Source organism: Macrotis lagotis, chromosome X (genome assembly GCF_037893015.1).
Source record: "Macrotis lagotis isolate mMagLag1 chromosome X, bilby.v1.9.chrom.fasta, whole genome shotgun sequence".
Lineage (NCBI taxonomy): Eukaryota > Metazoa > Chordata > Mammalia > Peramelemorphia > Peramelidae > Macrotis > Macrotis lagotis.
Genome location: NC_133666.1, coordinates 636,735,909 through 636,755,372, shown reverse-complemented (window position 1 = coordinate 636,755,372; position 19,464 = coordinate 636,735,909). Strand labels below are relative to the sequence as shown.

Below are 19,464 nucleotides of genomic sequence, written 5' to 3'. Positions count from 1 at the left end.
TGATAGTAAATATTTATATATTTATTGTACATTCCATAGGGTACTGTGCTAAAGTACTTTACAATTATCATCTTACTTGGTCTTCATAATAACCATAGGAGGTGGGTCCTATTCTTCTCCCATCAATCCTCTCATTTTACAGATGAGGAAAGTGAGGCAGGCAGAGGGTGACTTGCCTAAGATCACAAAGTGTCTAAGGTTGAATTTGAACTCAGGTTTTCCTGACTCCAGGTTCAGCATTTCTATCCACTGTCCGACCTAACTGCCTTAGTAGTACTAAAACCCAGGTTTTCTGAGTCTCTTTTCTTTAATCTCTATGGATTTCATTTCCCCATCTGGAAAATAAAGGGTGCAGCCAGATGACCTCTAAGGCCCCTTCTATATTTATAATCTTGTGATCCTAATCACCATTTAGAGAAGGGACATGAAGCACCAGGCAGCAAAGGAGTTAGATTTTCTATAAATAATCCTTTATTTGTAAACTAATCTGCAGGGGGGGGGGGGTAGAATCATAGCCCTGATTCTTCCATGTTTCTCACTGAGAAGGAAGAGGAGGAATAGGACCTAGGATTCTTTTATTACAGATAAATCATTCCTTGGGCCCTGGAGGCAGGAGGTGCTATTTAGGAGACAAACATGAAGAAATCAGGGCATCTACCCCAAAGGTTCCATGGTGGGAGGACTTCCCTCAAAAGGAAGTGGATTTCGTATCTTTGCTGGCAGCATCCCTTTCATCCGATTCCAAGGCTTCATTGATGTGGCCTTTCTCCTCCTTTGGTGGTGCAATTCTTTTCCTAGAGAAAGGATGACCAGATCTCAATGCCAGACTATTTGAAAGGAGTGAGATGGGAACCAGGAACCTCTTGCCCGGGCCAGTTACTGCCCAAGTGAAGATACCCTTGTCCTCGAGGAAGGAAAGATAAAGGGTCTGAACAAAGCAGAGAAGAGGAAAAAAGGAACAGCTACTCCCCTCATCCAGAAGCTACATGGTTCTCATAACCCACAGGAAAAAGGTCAAAACTTTTTTAGCCTGGCTTTGGAGGCCTCCATGGACCCCAAACTTGTCATTCTTGCTCCCCGCACAGGACCTCTCCACCCCAGCTAGATTGGGTTCCTCCCTCTCTTGGTCCCTCTTTTCTCCACAAGCTTGGCTTATTCCCATCTCAAAACTTTTTCTCAGGTTCCCTTCTCTCTTCTCTGCCTCCACCTCCTTGTCCAAACCATTAAAAAGTGCAATAAAGGACATTGGTAGGGGGGCATACACAACTCATAAACACATGGACTTACCCATGTGTATGCTGGACTAGGGTGGTGTGGACATGTAATTTCATTAGTGGGAGGATCTCTTGATGTGAAAACTTGCCTCTACTTTTCTTCAGAGGCCATTGGCAACTTCTTTATAACTTAAAAATCTGAGTTGTTTTAGGCTCTGAGGGAATGATGATGATGATGATGATAATAATATAAAAATAAGCATAGATATTTACATAATGTTTACCATGTGCCAGACACTATGTTAAATATTTTACAATTATTTAATCTTCACACAAATGAGAAAACTGAGGCAGACAGAAGTTAAATGACTTGCCTAGGGTCATACAGCTAACAAGCATCAAGTCACATTTGAACTCAGGTTTTCCTGACTTCAGGCCCAGGGCTCTATTTACTGTGACTCCTAGGTAAATGACTTGTCTGGGAGGAAGTTAACAGAGGTTAGAGGCTGGACCTGAACCCGGGTCTTCTCAACTGCAAGACCTGCCCTCTGAGTACTAATACTCCCTCACATAGATGATTCCAACCATGCAAAACTGAGCCTTCATACAATGCATGTAGATGGACACATATGGACATACAAGTACAAACTTGGGAATTTGCATTTGAACATACGCATAACAGCAAAGACACATATGTACAAGAGCATAAGCTAACAGTCACAGCTCCCAACCTCTGCAGCTTCAAGGGGATCAAAGTTCTTTCTTCACAATCACCCTAAAAGGTCATTTGTTCAAATCTGTTATCATCCCTATATTTTTAATTTAAAAATTTTTTTTTAGTATTCCTATTTTACAGGTAAAGAAACAGAGGTTGAGAATCACATATTAGCCTCAGATCCAGGACTCGAACCCAGATCTCCAATCTCTGAGTCTGGGGTTCTCTAGACCATACTTTATTGCTTCGCAGAAGAAAAAAACAAGACATACATGTATCCTTGGGTGCCACAAGAAGATAAAAAAGTACAATTTACCTCATTTGAATGTTTTCGTTGCTGTCCGGAGTTGTTTGGCTCTCTCCAAATTCCTCCTCTTCATCATTTCTGGGAAGAAAAGGGAATAGAAAAGACCCTATTTCCCTCCCATTCAATCTCCTCCCCACTCCTCACATACACCACGGGCTGAAGCTCAGTTCCTTGTATTCCACAAATTTAGGAACTCGGAGATCTATCAATTCCCTCATTTCACAGATTAATACAGTGAGTTACCAGATGAGGAAATCGTTTGTTCAATGTCATACCCAGGGAGTTTGTGGGACTTTAATATGAGGCGCCTGACTCTTTGACCAGTTCACAAAGGGGGTGGCCATGGGAAAAAGAGAGGGAGCTGGGAGGTAGGCCCCTGTCCAGAGTGCAAAGTTTCCCACCTCTTCTTGGAACACCAAAACCGGTTGGCCAGCATGAGGACGAAGACAATAAAGAGGAAGACCACAACAGCTGTCAGTCCTTGCAGCCAGGGCTGCAGCCTTCTCCCAATCACTGCCGGTGACAAAGTAAGAGAGACTTGATGAGCTTCAGGAAGAGGACGAGGGCTTCCAAATCAGACTCTGCAAGAATTCCCCCTTTCCTTCTCCCTCTTCCAAAAGGCCTATTTCTCCTATCCTAGGAATATTGAGTCCCCAAACCAAGGTAAGGGTCTGGGTTATTTCTCAAAGCCCCATAATCCGGGATAGCAGCACCCTTGTCCCTCCCCCATCTCTGACCACCCACCTTCCTGGGCATCTGCTGATGACAGCAACAGTGTGGACAGCACAAAGATGGTCTCCTGGAGCTCCATGGGCCAAGTTAACTGTGACTGGGTCAGTTTGTCCAAGATCCTTGAATCTGGTCTCTGTCTGCACTGACTGTTGCAGAAGGGAGCTGGAGTGATGGCTCACTGAAATAACCCCACCCCAGATAAACTAAGGTGGAAAGGGCAGAGGTTGGGAGAGGGAGGAGTGTTGATAGGAGAGTGATTATTTATTGAACTCTGGAAGGACCCATTCCTCCTTCACACCTACCAGCTGTTCAAGGGACTGCACCTTTCTTTCCTTTTTAACCCTCCGTTGGTTTTGAGGTTCTAGGTGACTGGGCTCCAGGGTAACCAAAGAAAGAGCCTCTTCGTTCTCAGCTGACCACTTTCTATTATCCTGCCAATCTTCCATACATGAGAGGGGCTTTGCCAGACTATGCCAGGGAGCTCCAGTTCTTGTGTACCATTTTCTACCCACTCACAAAGAGTTAATAGGAGGGGAACTGGGGAAATGGGGGGAAGAGTAGAAGGAGACTCTGGACTTAGGTAACAATTAACTAAACCCCATTCTCAGGAAGTAAGAAATCATTATCTCTACTCAATGTTAAGTACAAGTAGCTGAGGTCCTTGCAGAAGGCATGAATGGCTTCACCAGAGTGCAAAAAGGGATCCTAGCCTCTGCCAGGGACTTGGAAGCAATCAAGGTCAAGAAAGCTTCAGGATCTCTGCCCAGAATGTCATTATAGTCTCTCTCTGGTACTGAAAGGGTCCCAGTACTCAAAAAAAAGAAAATATTTTCCTTCCCCATCTTTAGATTTAGGGACCTTCTGTGCGTAAACATTTCATTAGCTTAGGGCATTCCTTTGATGAGTTGTGGGGAAGCTTGGCCATCCTAAGTAAGTTCAATGAACAGGGCCCTTCACAGTCATTTTCTTAGCCAGGAGTGTGAAACCTCGGTCTCCCCTCTACAACTATATGGGAAGATTACATAAATATGCCAAAAAGCAGGGGAAATGGATCCTTTTCAAAAATTAGGACATCAGCATCCACGTGTAGAGAGACCATGCCTCCACAGAAGGAACAACCCCCCTCAACTCCCTACTGTGGTTTGCCATTTCCTTCTCTGGCTCACTTGACAGACAAGGAACTGAAGCAGACAGGGTTAAGTGACTTGTCCAGGATCATACAGCTGGTGTCTAGAAAATGGGGAAATGAGGTAAATGTGCCCCTACTCCAAGAAAGAACATAGGCCCACTGAGAGAAGCAGACTTCATTGGAACAGCAAGTAATTCAATCTAAATCCTGTAAAGGACATCTCCTGAAGGAACAGCCCCCACACGATGCTCTCCAGTGGAGGGGGGGTGTAGGTATAGCCAGGTTTAGCCTGAAATCAGTACTGGATTTGGAGTCATAGGTTATTAAGAGGACCTAAAAATGCAAGATCAGGAAGAGGAGAATTGACTTACCCAAGGTCATAGAACAAATCAGTGGGAGAGCAAATTTAGATTTGAATTCAAGTTCTATTAATTATTATCTATAAGGCACAAGGCAAATCACTTAATCTCTCCCAATCTCATTTTCACTTTCTGGAAGAGGAAATTGGACCAGGTGATCTAGGAAGCCTTTCTCAGTTCAAAATCTGATGATCCTCTGAGTCATCCATTAGCCCATTAGCCCTGGCCCTTCCCTGGGTGAAGGTGGACTCCACCCCAGCTTCCATGAGAGAAGCCACAGCTCTGGCACGTGATCTGAAGAGCAAGGTGTAGGTAATCAACTTCTCTCTTTCCCTTACCTTTCTTCTATCCCTCCCTCCTCCCAAAGTAGAGAACCGCTGAGGCATGGGGGTAGGCAGAATATGGGAAGCCAGGGGACTAGTGCAGGTGTTCCCTGGAGGATGAGGAGAAACAGACAAGGACAAGTCCGTATTCTGGACTGTCTTATACTGCCCCAAGTACTTCACATTCATTAGCTTATCTAAGAAGTCACGTTTCTATTTTACAATGCATTTGTTTTTTTCCCCACAACCATCAGCTGAGGTATAGTTCAGGCATTGATAGAAACTGATACTCAGGTTGTCTTTTGTTTCATTTCAGTCATAATTCAAGGTTTGGTCTTCGGATCCAAAGGTCAATCAATACACTTTCACAAGGCTGGCAGCACAGGAATTATTATTCTCATCTGATAGAAAAGGAAAATCGAGGACTGGAAAGGACAAGGGATTTCCTGAAGATTACAAAATGAGTCAGGGGCAAAGAGGCTAGCAGTCAGGTGGCTCGACTGCCTTAATCCATTAGTTTAGTGAATCTTGACCAAGCTGTGCTCCGGGTTCAGCCCTAATTTGGCTATTTTATAGAAGAAGCAAGAGGAGATACCATTCCCACAGAGCTCTTGACCTGGCAAGGAAAATAAACATCACAATTCCAAAATAAGACACACAGTACTGAACTGATTGCTAGAAGAGTCCAGCAGGAGTCCTGGAAGATGACAGGTTTGAAAGATTAGAGCTAAATGGAACCCTGAGAAATCACTAAGTCCAACTCCATTTTGCATAAGAAACTGAGGCATGAACTTGCCCAAGGAGACACAGGTAGTAAACATCAGTCAGGATTTGAATTCAGGACCCCCTAACTAGTTCAAGATGCAGAGACCAGTTTCTCTGGCTCCTTCACTCCCCACCACCTCTCCAGTCTTTCTCCAAGTAGTGATCTAAGCAACAAAGCTTCTGCTTTCAGTAGCCTGATAGGTTGGAAACTATGCATTTGATCATGGGTAGGATGAAGTATCAGAGACTTTTAGTTGAAGATCCTCTGGTGTGAGTTAGGGGATCTTGAATTCAAATCCTAACCCAGTGTGGACTAGGAACACTGCATGAGGGATTTCCCTGGCTCAGTTGTGTGGACTATATCATCTCTGAGGTCCCTTCCAGCTGAGATTTCATGAATTTTGTCTGGCCAGTGGTAGAACAGAATTCAATTTCTACAAACTCAGTCTGGATATTACTTGGGAGAACTATAAAGGGAAGTCTCATGACAATCCAGTTCCAGTGAGATTTCCTCCTTTTCTCCTCCTTCTGTTCAGTGCTAAACTGATTCAGAGCCTTTCTGGCAGCCTTATGTTTCTGCTGAGCCCAGGAATTAGGGAGACCCGTCCGTTCTTGGCTCTCTCTACTCTAGCCTTTGCTGGGATGCTGGCTCTTGGAAGGTGATGATGGAAGGGCGTCTAGGAGCAAGGTGGGGAGGCCAACAGGGGGGCTCCTGGACTTCCCTATCACCAGCTAGAGCATCTTCTGGTGAGACGGTCAGTTCTTCATCACGCCAGGTCAGGGTCAACTCCAGATCCAGTTCCTCCAGGTCTTCACCTTCCAAACTGTTGGGCAACTCTCTTGGGGACTCTGGCTGATCTGGCTTCGGCCCAAAGGCCCAATCTGCACACAAAGAATACAGATAGGACAACCTCCTTCCCTCCTTTAGTTTCTCCTCCTACATTCACCAAGAGTCTGGGAGATGGGCAAGGGGTAAGGAGAAATACCTCCATTTTTCCAGATGCAGAAATCAAGAGAAAATAGGCATTGTGCCCATGTTCAGACCAAGACCCAGGACCCAAGCCTAGGTCTTCTGACACCTGGCTGAGGTTCTCCCTCTAAGAAAGGATTTAAGGAAAAATCACAATTCTTGCTGCAGTTCCCCTTCATGAGTCTCCGAAGAATGGAGAGCAGAGAAGAAAGCCTTTCAGATCCATCTCCTCAGTTTCTTCTTCCCTATTTACCATCTATTTAAATATATTTAGATAGACCCTCATAGCAACTCAGTGAGGTAGAGTGAAAGAATTATGATTGTCTTACAACTAAGGAAACCTAGGCTAAGAGAAACATATCACACTATCCCTAACTAAATTCTTGGTGTCACACAACTAAGCTGAGGAACCAAGATTTAAACGCGGGGGTTCTGGACTCAAAAGCAAATCTTCATTTCTCTAAAACATACTTTCTACAGATTGTATAACAAAGCTTGAAAACATGTATTCTTATTGTTCAAATGTTAGTGGATGTTGTATTTGTCATATATGTACAGATCTTAAAATATGGGTTGTTTTTGGGAAATTAAAAAAAGGATTATTGCACCTGACACAACTGACAATCACCACACTATAAGTTATCTGCCACAAGTGGCCTCCCTTACTTTTCCCAATGAGCCCTCTGCTGAGGAGGATGATGTCTAAGGGTAGAGCCTTCCCCCTTCTGCCCTCCCACCCCACCCAGGGTTCCAGAGGAGGCATTCACTAGTTCTATTCCCCTCATCTGAGCCCAGCTCTGGGGGTATCTTAAGCAAGTTTCTGCCTTGCTTTCTGGAGGGCTCTCTGGAAGACTCACCAGCCAGGTCATGCATGAGGTCTTTGATGAGGTGCCCAACGATGGCATAGGCTACAGCTATGACGACAAGGGCAGCAAGTAGCAGGTACAGCACATACTTAGGCAGGCGAACAGTATCTAGGGCAGGAGGTCGGTAGTCTTCAAAGAGAGGTGGCTCCTTTGTCTGGTCCTCTGACTCCTCTTCCAGAAGATGCCGAGGGCCCCAGCCCACCACCATCCCGGCCCTTCAGCAAGGTGGTCTCACAGGGGAGGCCACTGCCTGCCTGCCTGCCAGGATGTGGGACATGATGCCCAAGTGCTGGAATAACCCCCAAGGGCAGGCAGCGGAAGCATTAAGGGTCTTAGGAACTAAGAGGATTGTGGAGATTACTGGGAGGATGGGACAGGAAGAGGATGGGAGACCCAGAGGCCATGGGATCAGATATTCAGAGTGGCAGAGAAGGGGTGGAGACCACATCTCCTGGACTCCTCCCAGCATACCACATATCTAGGATCTCATTGAAGAAATTGCCATTATCCCTTCTTCCTCTTCCTAAAACATAATGGAGTTTGGATGGGGGAACCTATTGCATCCCAGGCAAGCCTTCATTTGATTTTCCTACAAAATCTTGGTCTTGGGACTCCAAATATGGGGCAGGGAAGCACAATGAAAAGACAGGTAAGGGAACCTCAAGAACCCAGACTCCTCCCAATAAATTATTAGAGCTATTAGAGACCTTAGAAGTCATCTAATTAAACTACTTCCTTTTACAATGAGGACACTGAGACCATCAATGAGAAGAAATTTGCTCATAGAGAGCTAATAATAAAGCTGGCACTGCTGATTTTTAGTTTAGGGTTCTTTCCAATAAAAGACCTAATTTTGATCATCAATCACTCAAGGAACAAAAAGTCAGGGGATTTTGAAGGCCATGCTCAAGCTCACATAGTAATGAGTGGGGTGGGAGGGAGAGGGGTTGGGACCAGAAGCAATGAATGTGTCTCTAGCATTTCCCTGCTAAGCACCCCATCCCACACAGACAATTCACATGATTTTCTCAGATAAATAATTTAATATTTGGTTCAGATGGTCTCTGGGCCCTGGGACGTGTCCAGATCAGCTCTTCTTTCTCTGAGAGAATTTACCCTCTTCCATTTCTCCCACAGGGGCCTTCACTCCCATCCCAGTGGGTTTCCTTAGTCAGGTAATATGATAGGAAAGAGAATCCATGTGGGTAGGTAGGTTTTCTTCTCCAAGTTGCCCAAATGGTCTGGAACACATGGGCAGGTGAACAGCAGCAACTTGGAGTTTCCTTCAGAAGGTCCCAAATGTAGAAGAGCACTAAACCTTTTCCCCAATCAATCTAAAAGTCTGTTCCAGATCTTCTCCAAAGGGACCCCAATAAACCTAGTTTACTGACAAACAATCCCAATATTTCCCAGTAAACCTAGATTCCTTATTGTCATCAGATTCTCCCAACAGAGAACCCCAAAGATCCCAATCTGCTCCCAAAAGGCCCTATCAGATCTCAATACTTTCTAGGACCTTGATCCCATTCCAATGGTTCTCTTCTGTCCCCCAAAAGATACAACTGCTCCCAAAAGACCCAAATCCCAATAGAGATGAATATCTTGATCTCATGTTAACAGATTTACATATGCTCCCCAAAGAACTGGCCCTGCTCCTAAAAGATTCTGACATCTCCCAGGAGATCAATGCTCCCTTCCCAGAAGATCCCAATTATTCCTAACCTCTTCCAACACACCCAGGTCATTTCAGCTGATTCCAGTGGGAAGTCATTCCTGTGAGAAGACAAAGCAGGCCCAGGAGCAGGAAAGAAGGTCACAGCTGGAAGCTACCAGAGCACAGCAGCAGCAGGTTTACAAAGTCAGGAGCATCCACCTGGCATAGGAGAGGACTGGCAAAGCTGGCTGAGGCCATTGGCATACTGAAACTCAGGCCCATTCTCATAGGCATACATATCCAGGGCCACTTCACAGCTCTCACGCACCACACGCTCTGCATCAGCCGCATGGGCCCGAAGAGCTGCCAGGCAGTCAGGGTGAGCAATAGAACCCAAGGCCTCAGCACACTCATGTCGTACCATGGGGTTCTCGGCTCGACTGGCCAGGGCAGCTGTAAGCTGAGGTATGCAAGCCTCATGTTGCAGTTGACCCAACACATAGCCCACTTCATGGCGGAACAGAGCACTGCCACAACACAGACCTGAGGGCAAGAACCAGGAGAGAAAGCTGATCAGGTCGAGTGAAAATCATCCTGGGAGGGGGTAGGAGGAAAGATGAATATATAGGATAGGAGCCAGCTGGGGAGCAGTATCAGGGGAGAGGTCATATTGAGCAGGGGTGTCAATCTAGGGGTAATCAAAATTAGATGGAGGAGCAAGGGAGAGATAAAGGAGTCACCTAGGGAATAGTCTAAGAGAGAAAATGCTAATAGTTACAGAGGAAGTCACCTTGATGGAGGATGGCTGAAGGAGGAGGAAGACAGAGGAAGCAAACCTAGTTAGGGAGTCAGAAAGGGGAGGACAAGATTTCACTGTGTGAAAGGAGCAGTCAGTGCACCCAAAGGAGGTTTAAGAAGTAGGAGTCATCAACTGAGAGGAGGGAGACTTAATAAGAGTCAAATGAGACTGTCTTTCTCCAAACAAATTTTTCCCTCCTACTATCTCATTTTATCCCCTGAATATCCCTAGGAGACAAAGAAAAATGATAATTCTTCATTTTACATATTGAATAATCAAGGCCCAAGGTCATATAGAAAGTCGGGGATAAGTCAAATCACTTCCCAGCTTTTGTCACCTGTGGACTAAGTAATATGTACATTAGAACCCCCCCATCTCACTCTGGGGTCACTCCTCACCATCTGCAAGGGCCAGCGCAGCCTCTTTGCCCCCAGCATTTCGCAGAGCAAACATTGCCCGGTAACGGTCAAAGAGTGGGCAAGACTCATCCAGCAGCATGGCCCGAAGACGTCCCACATCCTTCTCCTCAGCTGGTGGGGCTGGGTCCACAGACAAGTAGGGGCTACCTGTGGGCTCCCCACCATTCTGCTGTAGCCACTCTAGTCGTCGCACGGCCAACTGGCATGTCTCTGCCACCTGGGGACAATGAAGAGATACTGAGAAGCCATCAGGACTTCTACTTCCTTCTTAGCCCTCAACCCCAAACTGGAGTCATCTCCAGTCATTCTGATCCATGTCTGGCCATGGGGCCCAGAAGGCTCCGGAGGAGAAAGTGAGGCTGGTGACTTTTTATAACTCAACTTCATTTAATCCAATTCGCTTGCAAGTCATGGCATCACCTTCCTGTTGTCATTGGTCCCCCTTCAAGAAAGAACAACAATCCCCCACCCAGTCTCATAGTCAGGGATTCTGCTGTGGCAACAAAGCCTAACTTCTAATCTGGACTAACAAGAAAGGAAGCAGTACTGGATCTGGAGTCTGAAGCCAGAGTGAAGGTGCTGGTCTGAAGTTTAGTTATTTGACCACTCTGAACTAGAATGATGATGATAATCCTGGAAATGCCTGCTTCACAGGGTTATTGCAAGTAAAGCTTTACAAATCTTAAAAGCATTTTAGAAATATCTACATTATAAGGTTGAGAATTAGAGATGGGAAAGCTGATGAGAGCAGCAGATACACCTGAAGCTGAGTTAAGGGATGGATGCCAAAGCATAGAACTGGTAGAGCAGATGGGATGTTCTTGGAAATTCTTGATGGGTCCTGTGCATCAGAGGGAGGAAGAGTCAGGCAGGAAGAAGAAGAGTCAAAGCTTAGGAGCTAGTAACAAGGTCTGAGATCCTGTCCCGGCTCTGGGATGCTCTGCTCTTATGGTACCAAGCAGGTCACTGCCTTTCTCTAAGGGCTCTGGTTTCCTCACTTTCAAAATGGGGGGGAAGGAGAGGAAAGACTAAAATAAATGACTTTTTAAGTGACTCACTACTTTTAAATTATGATGTTATATTGTCCTCTATCCAAGAGTGGGAACCTGAATGCTGGGGGTTGGGGAGGGGTGGGTTGTTGAAGGCATTGTCAAAACATCTGTAAAATGAGGGGGTGGCAATATAGGCAGCAGCACTTTTTATGGAAGCAAGAACTCCAAATGTGAAAAGTGAAGACCTGTTGGCTAGGGCTAGATGAACAATCTGTTGTAACTGAAAATTTATTGCTCTGTGAGAAAAGGCAAATCTGAGACACCTGGTAAGACTTGCTTGATGTAACTAAGAAGAAAATACAAATAATGACCACATAAGCTAATGGAGCTCAGATTGATTCCACAAGCAATCTTGACTCCAGAGGACTGATGATGAAACACAGCTCCCTCCTTTGGTTAGGACAGTGGGGCATCCAGTAACAGATGTGGCCAATGTCTTGGTTTATTTTACTTAACAGTATTTCCTTGTCTCAAGTGAAGATTAAAAAAGCTTAAATGAGCATTTTAAAGAAGAAAGTACAATGAAGGGGGGTAATGGATCTCCAATGCCTCTGGCCAGCATTTCAAGCCCTCTACAGTCTAATAACATTCAAGCTTCCTAGTTTAAGTTTCTATTGCATCACCCCTCCCCCCCTTCTTTTTGCCCCAGCTCTAAATTCTATCATCCCATGAAATCTTCCCCACCTGAACTCACTAAATAACATGAGACCTGGGAGCCACTAGGGGAAAAGAAAAGGGCATTATGTTACCTCGACAACAGGATCCTTGGAGTATTCCTTCAGGAGTTCCAACACTTCTGGGTTGCCAATGGCTCCCAGAGCCTCTCCTGAAAGAGAAAAACAGTCAGAGACTGTCAAAGTTGGGAAAGGTCTTTACACACTGAATATTGGACCCTAGAGCACAGAAAGTCAAGTCTAGGAAGGACCTTAATAATCATCCAGGCCAGTCACTTCAGCTTGCAAAAGGGAAAAATGAGGAAAGGAGGAAAGAAAAAGAAAGGAACAAAGATCTACCCAAAGTCCCACAGGAAGTTAATGGAAGAACCAGGACTAGAAACGAGGTTTGGCAGTCCAAGTTCATGCCTGTCTTCCAACTTTTGCACATTCTTTCCTTCTAGCTGAAATCCTTCATTTTCTCCTAGTGTCTGTTTGCCTGGCATCTAAAGATGATCCACAATTTGATGCCACTCTCCCTTTCCAGCTTTCTCTCCCATTCAAGCTCTCAGTTGGGGGGGGGGGGGAAGCATCATCTCACTCACCAGCCTCATGCCGGACCATTGGCTCCTGGCTCATATCCTTCAGTACCTCCACTAACACAGGGATGGCCCTTGTGTCCTGCATTTGGCCCAGGCAGTAGGCCAGCTCATGCTTCAGAAGGGCAGACTCATCCCCAAAGGCCTGGCTGATCCAGGAAATGGCCCTAGGGCCACCCAGACCCCGAAGGGTGAACAGAGCCCGGAAACGGGCCTGCAGAGGCTGCTTGGGATCCACAAGGATCTGCCCGATGGCCTCTACTTCCTTCTCTGTTACCATAGTGCTTCAAGTCCAAAGGCTTCTGCCAAACCAGTCAAGATGACTTGAAAGCTTGGGACCTAGAAGGGAAAAAAGCATAGGATAAAGTCACATGGAGGAGGACCTTTCGCACAGGATGCCAGAAAGTCAGGAGCTCATTTTGTTCTATTTGACCTCACAGGGCAGCTGGGCCCCTCCAAATCTTGAACAAATCTTACTAAAACATCCTTGATAAATGACCATTTGGATGTCCACCATAATCAGGTAACCCAAATCTCCCAAATCAGCTCACTGTCCCTTTGCACTGCTTAGTTTTTCCTTGAATAAAACCTAAATCTGCCTCTCTCTTACTTCTGCTTACTGCTCCTAGTTCTGCCATCCATTGAGGGGAAGGAACAGAAATATAATACATACAAAGAGGCAGCTTAGGTGGTGCAATAGATGGTGTCAGGTCTGGAGTCTAGAAGACCTAGGTTCAAATCTGACCTCAGATACTTACTAGCTGTGTGAACCAGGGCCAGTCATATAATCTGTTTACCTCAGTTTCATCTTCTGTAAAATAGGGATAATAATAAGAGCAACTACTCACCAGGGTTGTTGTGATAACCAAATGACCTAATTATAAACACTGAGAACAGTGTCTGCCACCTAAGTGCTATATAAATCTGAACTGTTATTGTTGTTGTCAAGTTAGGAAATAAACAAGTAGCTGGGGATCAGGAAAACCCTTGTAAAGGAGGATGTGTCTGAGATAGAGTAGCTATGGTATAGTCAGGACAGTCCTGTGCTTGAGGCCTCTCTGACAGCTTTCTGTTCATCCTTGGACATGATCTGGCTCTTTTAGGTTTCTCATGCTCTCAGTAGATATACTAAAAGACAGCCCTGCACCCACAGAACTGACTTCCCCCTCTAGACCAGGAGCTCCCTTGGAGAGCAAGGGTTCTTTCATCCATTCACTGATTCTTCCCAACATTCATCATAGGACTGTTCACACAGCATGTGCTCAAGAGGACATAAAGACTTACTATACAGGTTCAACTGTAAACCATACTTTTCCTTCAAGCCTGGGTTGAAAAACCCAATCAGCATTTTTCTCATTCCAGTCTTTCTTAAATATTTCGTTGTTAATATTTTACTTTTTACATGAAAAAACAATTTAGGGGCGGCTAGGTGGCGTAGTGGATAAAGCACCAGCCTTGGAGTCAGGAGTACCTGTGTTCAAATCCGGTCTCAGACACTTAAGAATTACCTAGCTGTGTGGCCTTGGGCAAGCCAACTTAACCCCATTTGCCTTGCCAAAAAAAAAACCCAAAACAATTTATATTAGTTGGTAAGTTTTGAGTTCCAAATTCCTCCCTCTTTCCCCTCTCATTTTGGAGGTGTAGGCCTCATTTGGGGGTGTAGAATGGTAAAAAGTTTCTCATTAGAGATATGTATCCACAGCAAAAGGAAGTCAGCTGGTCCAAAGCAAGGTATCAGTGATGGGCAGATAAAACATGTGCTTCTCTGAGTATCCACGTAATATTAAAAGGTTTAGAAGAGGGTAACTAGCTTATAGGAAGGACCTCCTCAGGAAGACCACTGGTAGACCATGGGCAAACACTAGAAAGAATGAGGAAGTTCAGACGGAATTCAATCTGCACTACTGGAGAGAGCATGAACAGCAAATCCCAAGTATTTATGGTATTAAAATATTTTATCATAAGAGGTCATATATGAGTCATATAGCTACTTTAATTGATGATTAATCAATAAAAGTAGCTAGTGGCACAATGGATGGAGTATCAGATCTGGAGTGAGGAAGATTTGTCTTCCTGACTTTAAATCTGGCCTCAAAGACATTTACTAGTTGAGTAATCCTGAACCAAGTCACAATCCTGTTTGCCTCAGTTACCATCTGTAAAATGAGTTGGAAAAGGATATGGCAAAATGTTCCATGATCTCCACTAAGAGAAAACCTCAAAGAAGAGTTGAACAAGACCAAAACAGAAAAACTGGAAAAATTGGAAAGTGAAGAATTAACTGGAGAGTATAGGGTCAGCCTGGGAAAGCTGAGGGAGTTTAGTGTTCCACCTTCCAGCTCTCCAAGATGAAGAGAAGGCTGAGGGTACTGGAAAAGTGCTGAGTATCCAAAGCCTGATGATGAGATTTCAAACAATCAGATTAAAATGTAACTAGGGAATATTTAACAAAATAAATGGATAACAAGTCAGCATGTGGTCTAATGTACTGCTTCTATTTGAGAGCTCCACATCATCGTGACTTGTTGACCTCATCAGCTCCTATCAGTTTTGTCAAATCTATTGAGGATTCCCTAATCCTAGTGTCTCTACTTAGCATTAACTGTTTTAGGGGATTTGCCCTAAGTATGTCTAAATCAGTTATCCTTGCTCCCAAACCTTATCATCCCCCTTCTGATACTGGCAAGGGTACTGCCATCTTCCCATTTACCAGTCCCAACCTCAACTCCTCACTTACCCATGCTCAAAGAATCTACCTCCAAATTTTTCCTACATAATCTCCTCTCCATTCTTAGGTAGTAATCATTTCTAACTTGAACAAATGCAATAGCCCTCTAAATTCTCTCCAATCCACCTTCCACTCATCAATTTACCCAATTTTTCTTTTTACTCCCTCCCCATTCCATAAACCTCAGGGCTTTCCCATTACCTTCAGTTAAAGACATTCAACCTGGTCCCTTCCTCTGTTTCTGGGTGTTTTGTTGTTTTGTTTTTGCACTTTCCTCTACTCTACAAACCAACTATACTCACCAGTTTGTAGATCTTAGCACTGGACACGCCACTCCCTATTTCTATGCAATAACACTGGCTACCTCCCTCACCTTCTCCAAGAAGGCTTTCTCAGTCCTCCTTAGTGTCTTCCTTCTGAGATTATTAATAATTTATCATGTAAGTGTGTATGTGAGTGTGTGTGTGTGTTTGTGTAGTCTATTCTTGTTTGCATGTTGACTCCTGTTAGGGTGTGAGTTGGGATTTTTGTTTTTGTTTTGTTTTTTGCTTTTTTAGTATCCCCAGCAGAATCCTGGCATACAAAAAGTAACTAATAAACACTTATTGACTAACTAGCATTTTTAATAAATAGCTTTCAATCCCTTAAGTATGAGCTCTTATTTCCCATTTTATAGAAGAGGAAACTGAGGTTCAGAAAAGACAAGTGGCTTCTCTAAAGCCATATGGTGTGTCAGAGACCATGTCTTCTGACCCTCAGTCAAGGGAAGGCTCTTACAATAAGAACATGCTCCCTTTCTACTTGTCTAATCCCCCAATTGACTCTGATTCATTACATAGAAATGATCCATGACTTCCTAACTTTTCCATGCCTTGGAAGATGGCTTAGAGTTGCATTGGCTAAAAAGAAAAATTTCACCAGGTGATGCTTAAACCTTTTGTTATAAACTCTCCCAGAATTTAACCACAACAGCTGATTGTACCCAGCCAGCTTGTCCATTTGCATTTAAACTTGTAAAGGCCCTCCCTGCCTGTGTTCCTCTCTGAAACTTTGAGAACCCATCATTTCTTTAGTAAAGAAGCAACATGGTACACAGAAGGGTACTTTATCGGGTTGGGAGTCAAGAAGACCCAATTCGAGTCAAAACTTTTAACTTTCCCTACTACTTGGGTGATCACTGTCAAACAGTCTGGGGTTTAGGGGACTTTGCTGAAAAATAAAGGAGGCTGCAATGTGTGTTGGTGGTAGTGTATCAATGATGTCAGTGAAGTGCAAAAGAAATAAATTTGTCCCAAGAGGCAACAAACACTCAGCAGATAACAATAGAAGAAGGCTTTGCTTTGATGGCAATCTTGGGGAACAAATAAATGGTATCACTGCTTCTGGCTATAGGACAAACAGGATTTAAGATTTGTGTGTGAGGGGCAGCAGTGGGTAGAGCACTGGTCCTGGAGTCGGGAGTATCTGAGTTCAAATCCAACCTTAGACACTTAATAATTACCTAGCTGTGTGGCCTTGGGCAAATCACTTAACCCCATTTGCCTTGATACTATACTCTTGTCTGAACCAGATTAAAATGTTCTTGGAAAATGTTTCACAAAAGAGACAAAGGCAAAATGCAACACCGATAATGTCGATTTTCTAAGTCCACATATCATTTCTATTTGAATATGATCACAAGGCTGTCTATCCTCAGCCTGCCTGGCACGACTGCTGGATGATCCGGAAACGTGGTCTTTCCTGGTTCTAGTCTTCACATTCTCTCCCCCCCCAACTCCCCCACATTTACACCTGTGACCCCCACCCACGGAACCCCCTCATCCTTCAGCCCCATCATCTCCTGGATTCCCTCGAGTCTCTGCCTTCCCAGCCTCACTCCAGGATGATGTCATTTGGGAAGAAAAGGACCCCTCTTATCCAACAAAAAGGGGCTGGAAGAGGAAGGATATCCCAAAATATGGCCCCCCTTCTCCCTTTCCCCAGGGCTGAATCGCAGCTGAATCCCTTGATGATGGAACCCCCAGAGAGGGTCTGCCCTCCGCCCTCAGCGCGGGTGGGATCCGAGGAAAGAGCTGTCAATCATCAGGGAGCACTAGTCAAATACTTTATCCATCAAAGGGGGCGAAGCTATGGGAAAGAGGGGAAAACGCGGCTTTCTAACGGGAGGCAGAAAGGGGGGGCACAACAATCACATGGGTTCAAGGCGGGGACTCCCCTCCCCTCCCTGCTGGGGCTGAGAGCGACCAGCTCCGACTCAGGCCCCGGTTCTCACCAAGACACACATCCCGATCCCACCTTCCCCTCTCCCCACCCCAGACACCCAGAGGAGGGGATGCACCTGCCCAAGCCTGCCCCGCGGAGCTCACCCGGCGGCGGAGGCAGCAGCGTCCGGCCGGCACTCTCAGAGAACACCCATCTTCCTTAGCACGTGACTACCTCAGAACGTACCAATAGGAGCGGAAGAGGGGGACACGCAGATTCCCCATTCACCAAGGAAGAAAAAACTCTGGAAACACTAAAGCAGATGAGCCTGGAAACTTCTATCTCGTGTTTTAAGTGATCTTTGATGTCCTCTATGTGGTTCTTTTCACAAGGAGAAGGTAAAGAGAGGCGAATTCTTTGACCCTCTGGTGGAAGGGCTCCCCTTCCGCCTGAAGTGGCAGGTGCCGATTCAAATCCGGTACAATAAACGAGCGCTAGAGCGCGCACGCGCCGTAGCACGCATGCGCTCTGCCACCCGCGGAGCTCCTCGTGGAGAGACCGGAGGATTCTGGGTAGGGCTTGCGCGGCTGAGGCCCTGTAGGTGGGGCTCGGGGCGGGCCCCGGCCGGCTGGGTGGAGATGCTGGGGCGCTGGTGGACTCTTTTTCAAAGGGCTTTGAAGACTTTACGGCCTTATTTAAGGGCGAGTTAATTCCCCCTCGGATGTGTATTTGGCTCAGAGGTGTAATTTTTACTGCGTGAGGCAACTCCCTCCGCGGGCGCAGCTCGGCCACGCCCCTGGGAGGTTGGTGCTCCCGGAGCATCCCAGGGGCCAAGAGCTGGTCCTGCCCCCCCCCCATCCATCCCCGCGCCCTGTGGGCAGCAGCCGCGCCGCCCATCCTGGAGTTCAGTAGGAGGGGGACACAGGGGGAGAGGGCATGAAATCGGGGTGAGCCTGCCACCCCTTTATTGTGAATTTGGACAAATTTGAGTGTCCCCTATCCATTTAAAGAGGGCTCGATGGTTATTCTTGAACTGCTTTTACAAGGGTTGTTTGGAGGATCAAAAAAAAAAAATTTATTTAAAATGACCTAAATCCCTCACCCAAATAAAAGTCACTGCTTAAGAGAACCGACTCCATGAGTCAACAAGCATTTATTAGATGCTGGCTAAGTTCAAGGCACTCTGCTGGGGATACAAAGAAAGGCAAAAAACAAAAAACAAAAAAAACCAGTCTCTGACCCCAAGGAACCCAAAATCTGATGGGGGAAGCCACATGCAAATACATATGTGTAAACAAGATAGATACGGGTTAAATTGGGAGTTATCTCAAGGAAGGCAACTGAAGTGAGACTTGGCAAAGTAGAAATCATTCTTAATCCCTGGATAAAGAAGGACAAAACAATTAAACATAGGTTCTGGGGACCTAAGTCAACAAAAGAAGGCATGAAAGATACAATTTATATGTATTTGTGATTTTTAAACACTGAAAGCCAACCTGTAGGGTCACTATACTTGTTCTGTCTGAAGACATTCTTAGACAAAGAATTTCTATTGAGTATAAAGCCCCTTTTTTTGTGAACAAAATCACTTTCCTTTCTCCTTCTCCAAAATATGCTTACCTCTCTCCTAAGAACAGAAAGTTCCTATAGGGTAGAATTTTTTTTTAAGATCCTCATTTGTTTGTCTTTGTTCAGTTGTGTCTGATTCTGGGTGACCCTGTTTGGGATTTTTTAGGGACAGAGATACTGGATTGCATTTTCTTTCACCATTTCATTTTCTAGATGAGGAAACCGAGACAAACAGAGTTAAGTGACTTGCCTGGGGCCACCCAGCTAGTAAGTGTATAAGGTTAGAGTTAAACTCAGAAAGATGAGTCTTCCAGATTCCAGGCCTATCCACTGCACTATTTATCTAGCTGCCCCAATTCCTGGACAAATAGAAAAGATGACAAATTCATTCAAGAGTCAAGCTCAGGGC

The 19,464-nt window shown here is 45.2% G+C and overlaps 3 protein-coding genes across 4 annotated transcripts; all 3 read right to left on the bottom strand.

Annotated features, from left to right (window-relative positions):
• Positions 1-3,147, bottom strand: SMIM24 (small integral membrane protein 24). The gene is made up of 4 exons (XM_074204163.1): positions 2,981-3,147; positions 2,638-2,749; positions 2,246-2,314; positions 1-794 (listed from the first exon to the last, which is right to left on the bottom strand). Exons 1-4 carry the CDS (start codon positions 3,045-3,047, stop codon positions 689-691), a joined length of 354 nt encoding a protein of 117 aa, XP_074060264.1. The 5' UTR covers positions 3,048-3,147; the 3' UTR covers positions 1-688.
• Positions 3,148-3,278: 131 nt separating this feature from the next.
• Positions 3,279-8,275, bottom strand: SMIM44 (small integral membrane protein 44). The gene is made up of 2 exons (XM_074204162.1): positions 7,372-8,275; positions 3,279-6,426 (listed from the first exon to the last, which is right to left on the bottom strand). The coding sequence occupies exons 1-2, from the start codon at positions 7,586-7,588 to the stop codon at positions 6,167-6,169; spliced, it is 477 nt and encodes a 158-aa protein (XP_074060263.1). The 5' UTR covers positions 7,589-8,275; the 3' UTR covers positions 3,279-6,166.
• Positions 8,276-8,399: 124 nt separating this feature from the next.
• On the bottom strand, positions 8,400-17,738 carry DOHH (deoxyhypusine hydroxylase). 2 transcript variants are annotated; one of them, XM_074204160.1, is made up of 5 exons: positions 17,651-17,738; positions 12,563-12,895; positions 12,054-12,130; positions 10,232-10,469; positions 8,400-9,577 (listed from the first exon to the last, which is right to left on the bottom strand). In XM_074204160.1, the coding sequence occupies exons 2-5, from the start codon at positions 12,834-12,836 to the stop codon at positions 9,240-9,242; spliced, it is 927 nt and encodes a 308-aa protein (XP_074060261.1). In that variant the 5' UTR covers positions 12,837-12,895; positions 17,651-17,738; the 3' UTR covers positions 8,400-9,239. The 2 variants fall into 2 exon arrangements, with proteins under 2 accessions (XP_074060261.1, XP_074060262.1); XM_074204161.1 differs by having other exon boundaries at positions 17,623-17,698.
• Positions 17,739-19,464: the final 1,726 nt, after the last annotated feature.

Excerpts from the sequence above, each read along its gene's own strand:
- SMIM24 (XM_074204163.1), bottom strand. The coding sequence starts at position 3,047 with ATGGAGCTCCAGGAGACCATCTTTGTGCTGTCCACACTGTTGCTGTCA. Across the intron at positions 2,750-2,980 it reads ATCAGCAGATGCCCAGGAAG|TGATTGGGAGAAGGCTGCAG; the intron begins GTGGGTGGTCAG and ends TGTCACCGGCAG. Across the intron at positions 795-2,245 it reads AACGAAAACATTCAAATGAG|GAAAAGAATTGCACCACCAA; the intron begins GTAAATTGTACT and ends TCCTTTCTCTAG.
- SMIM44 (XM_074204162.1), bottom strand. The coding sequence starts at position 7,588 with ATGGTGGTGGGCTGGGGCCCTCGGCATCTTCTGGAAGAGGAGTCAGAG. Across the intron at positions 6,427-7,371 it reads CCTCATGCATGACCTGGCTG|ATTGGGCCTTTGGGCCGAAG; the intron begins GTGAGTCTTCCA and ends CTTTGTGTGCAG.
- DOHH (XM_074204160.1), bottom strand. The coding sequence starts at position 12,836 with ATGGTAACAGAGAAGGAAGTAGAGGCCATCGGGCAGATCCTTGTGGAT. Across the intron at positions 12,131-12,562 it reads AATGGTCCGGCATGAGGCTG|GAGAGGCTCTGGGAGCCATT; the intron begins GTGAGTGAGATG and ends TTTCTCTTTCAG. Across the intron at positions 10,470-12,053 it reads CCAAGGATCCTGTTGTCGAG|GTGGCAGAGACATGCCAGTT; the intron begins GTAACATAATGC and ends CATTGTCCCCAG.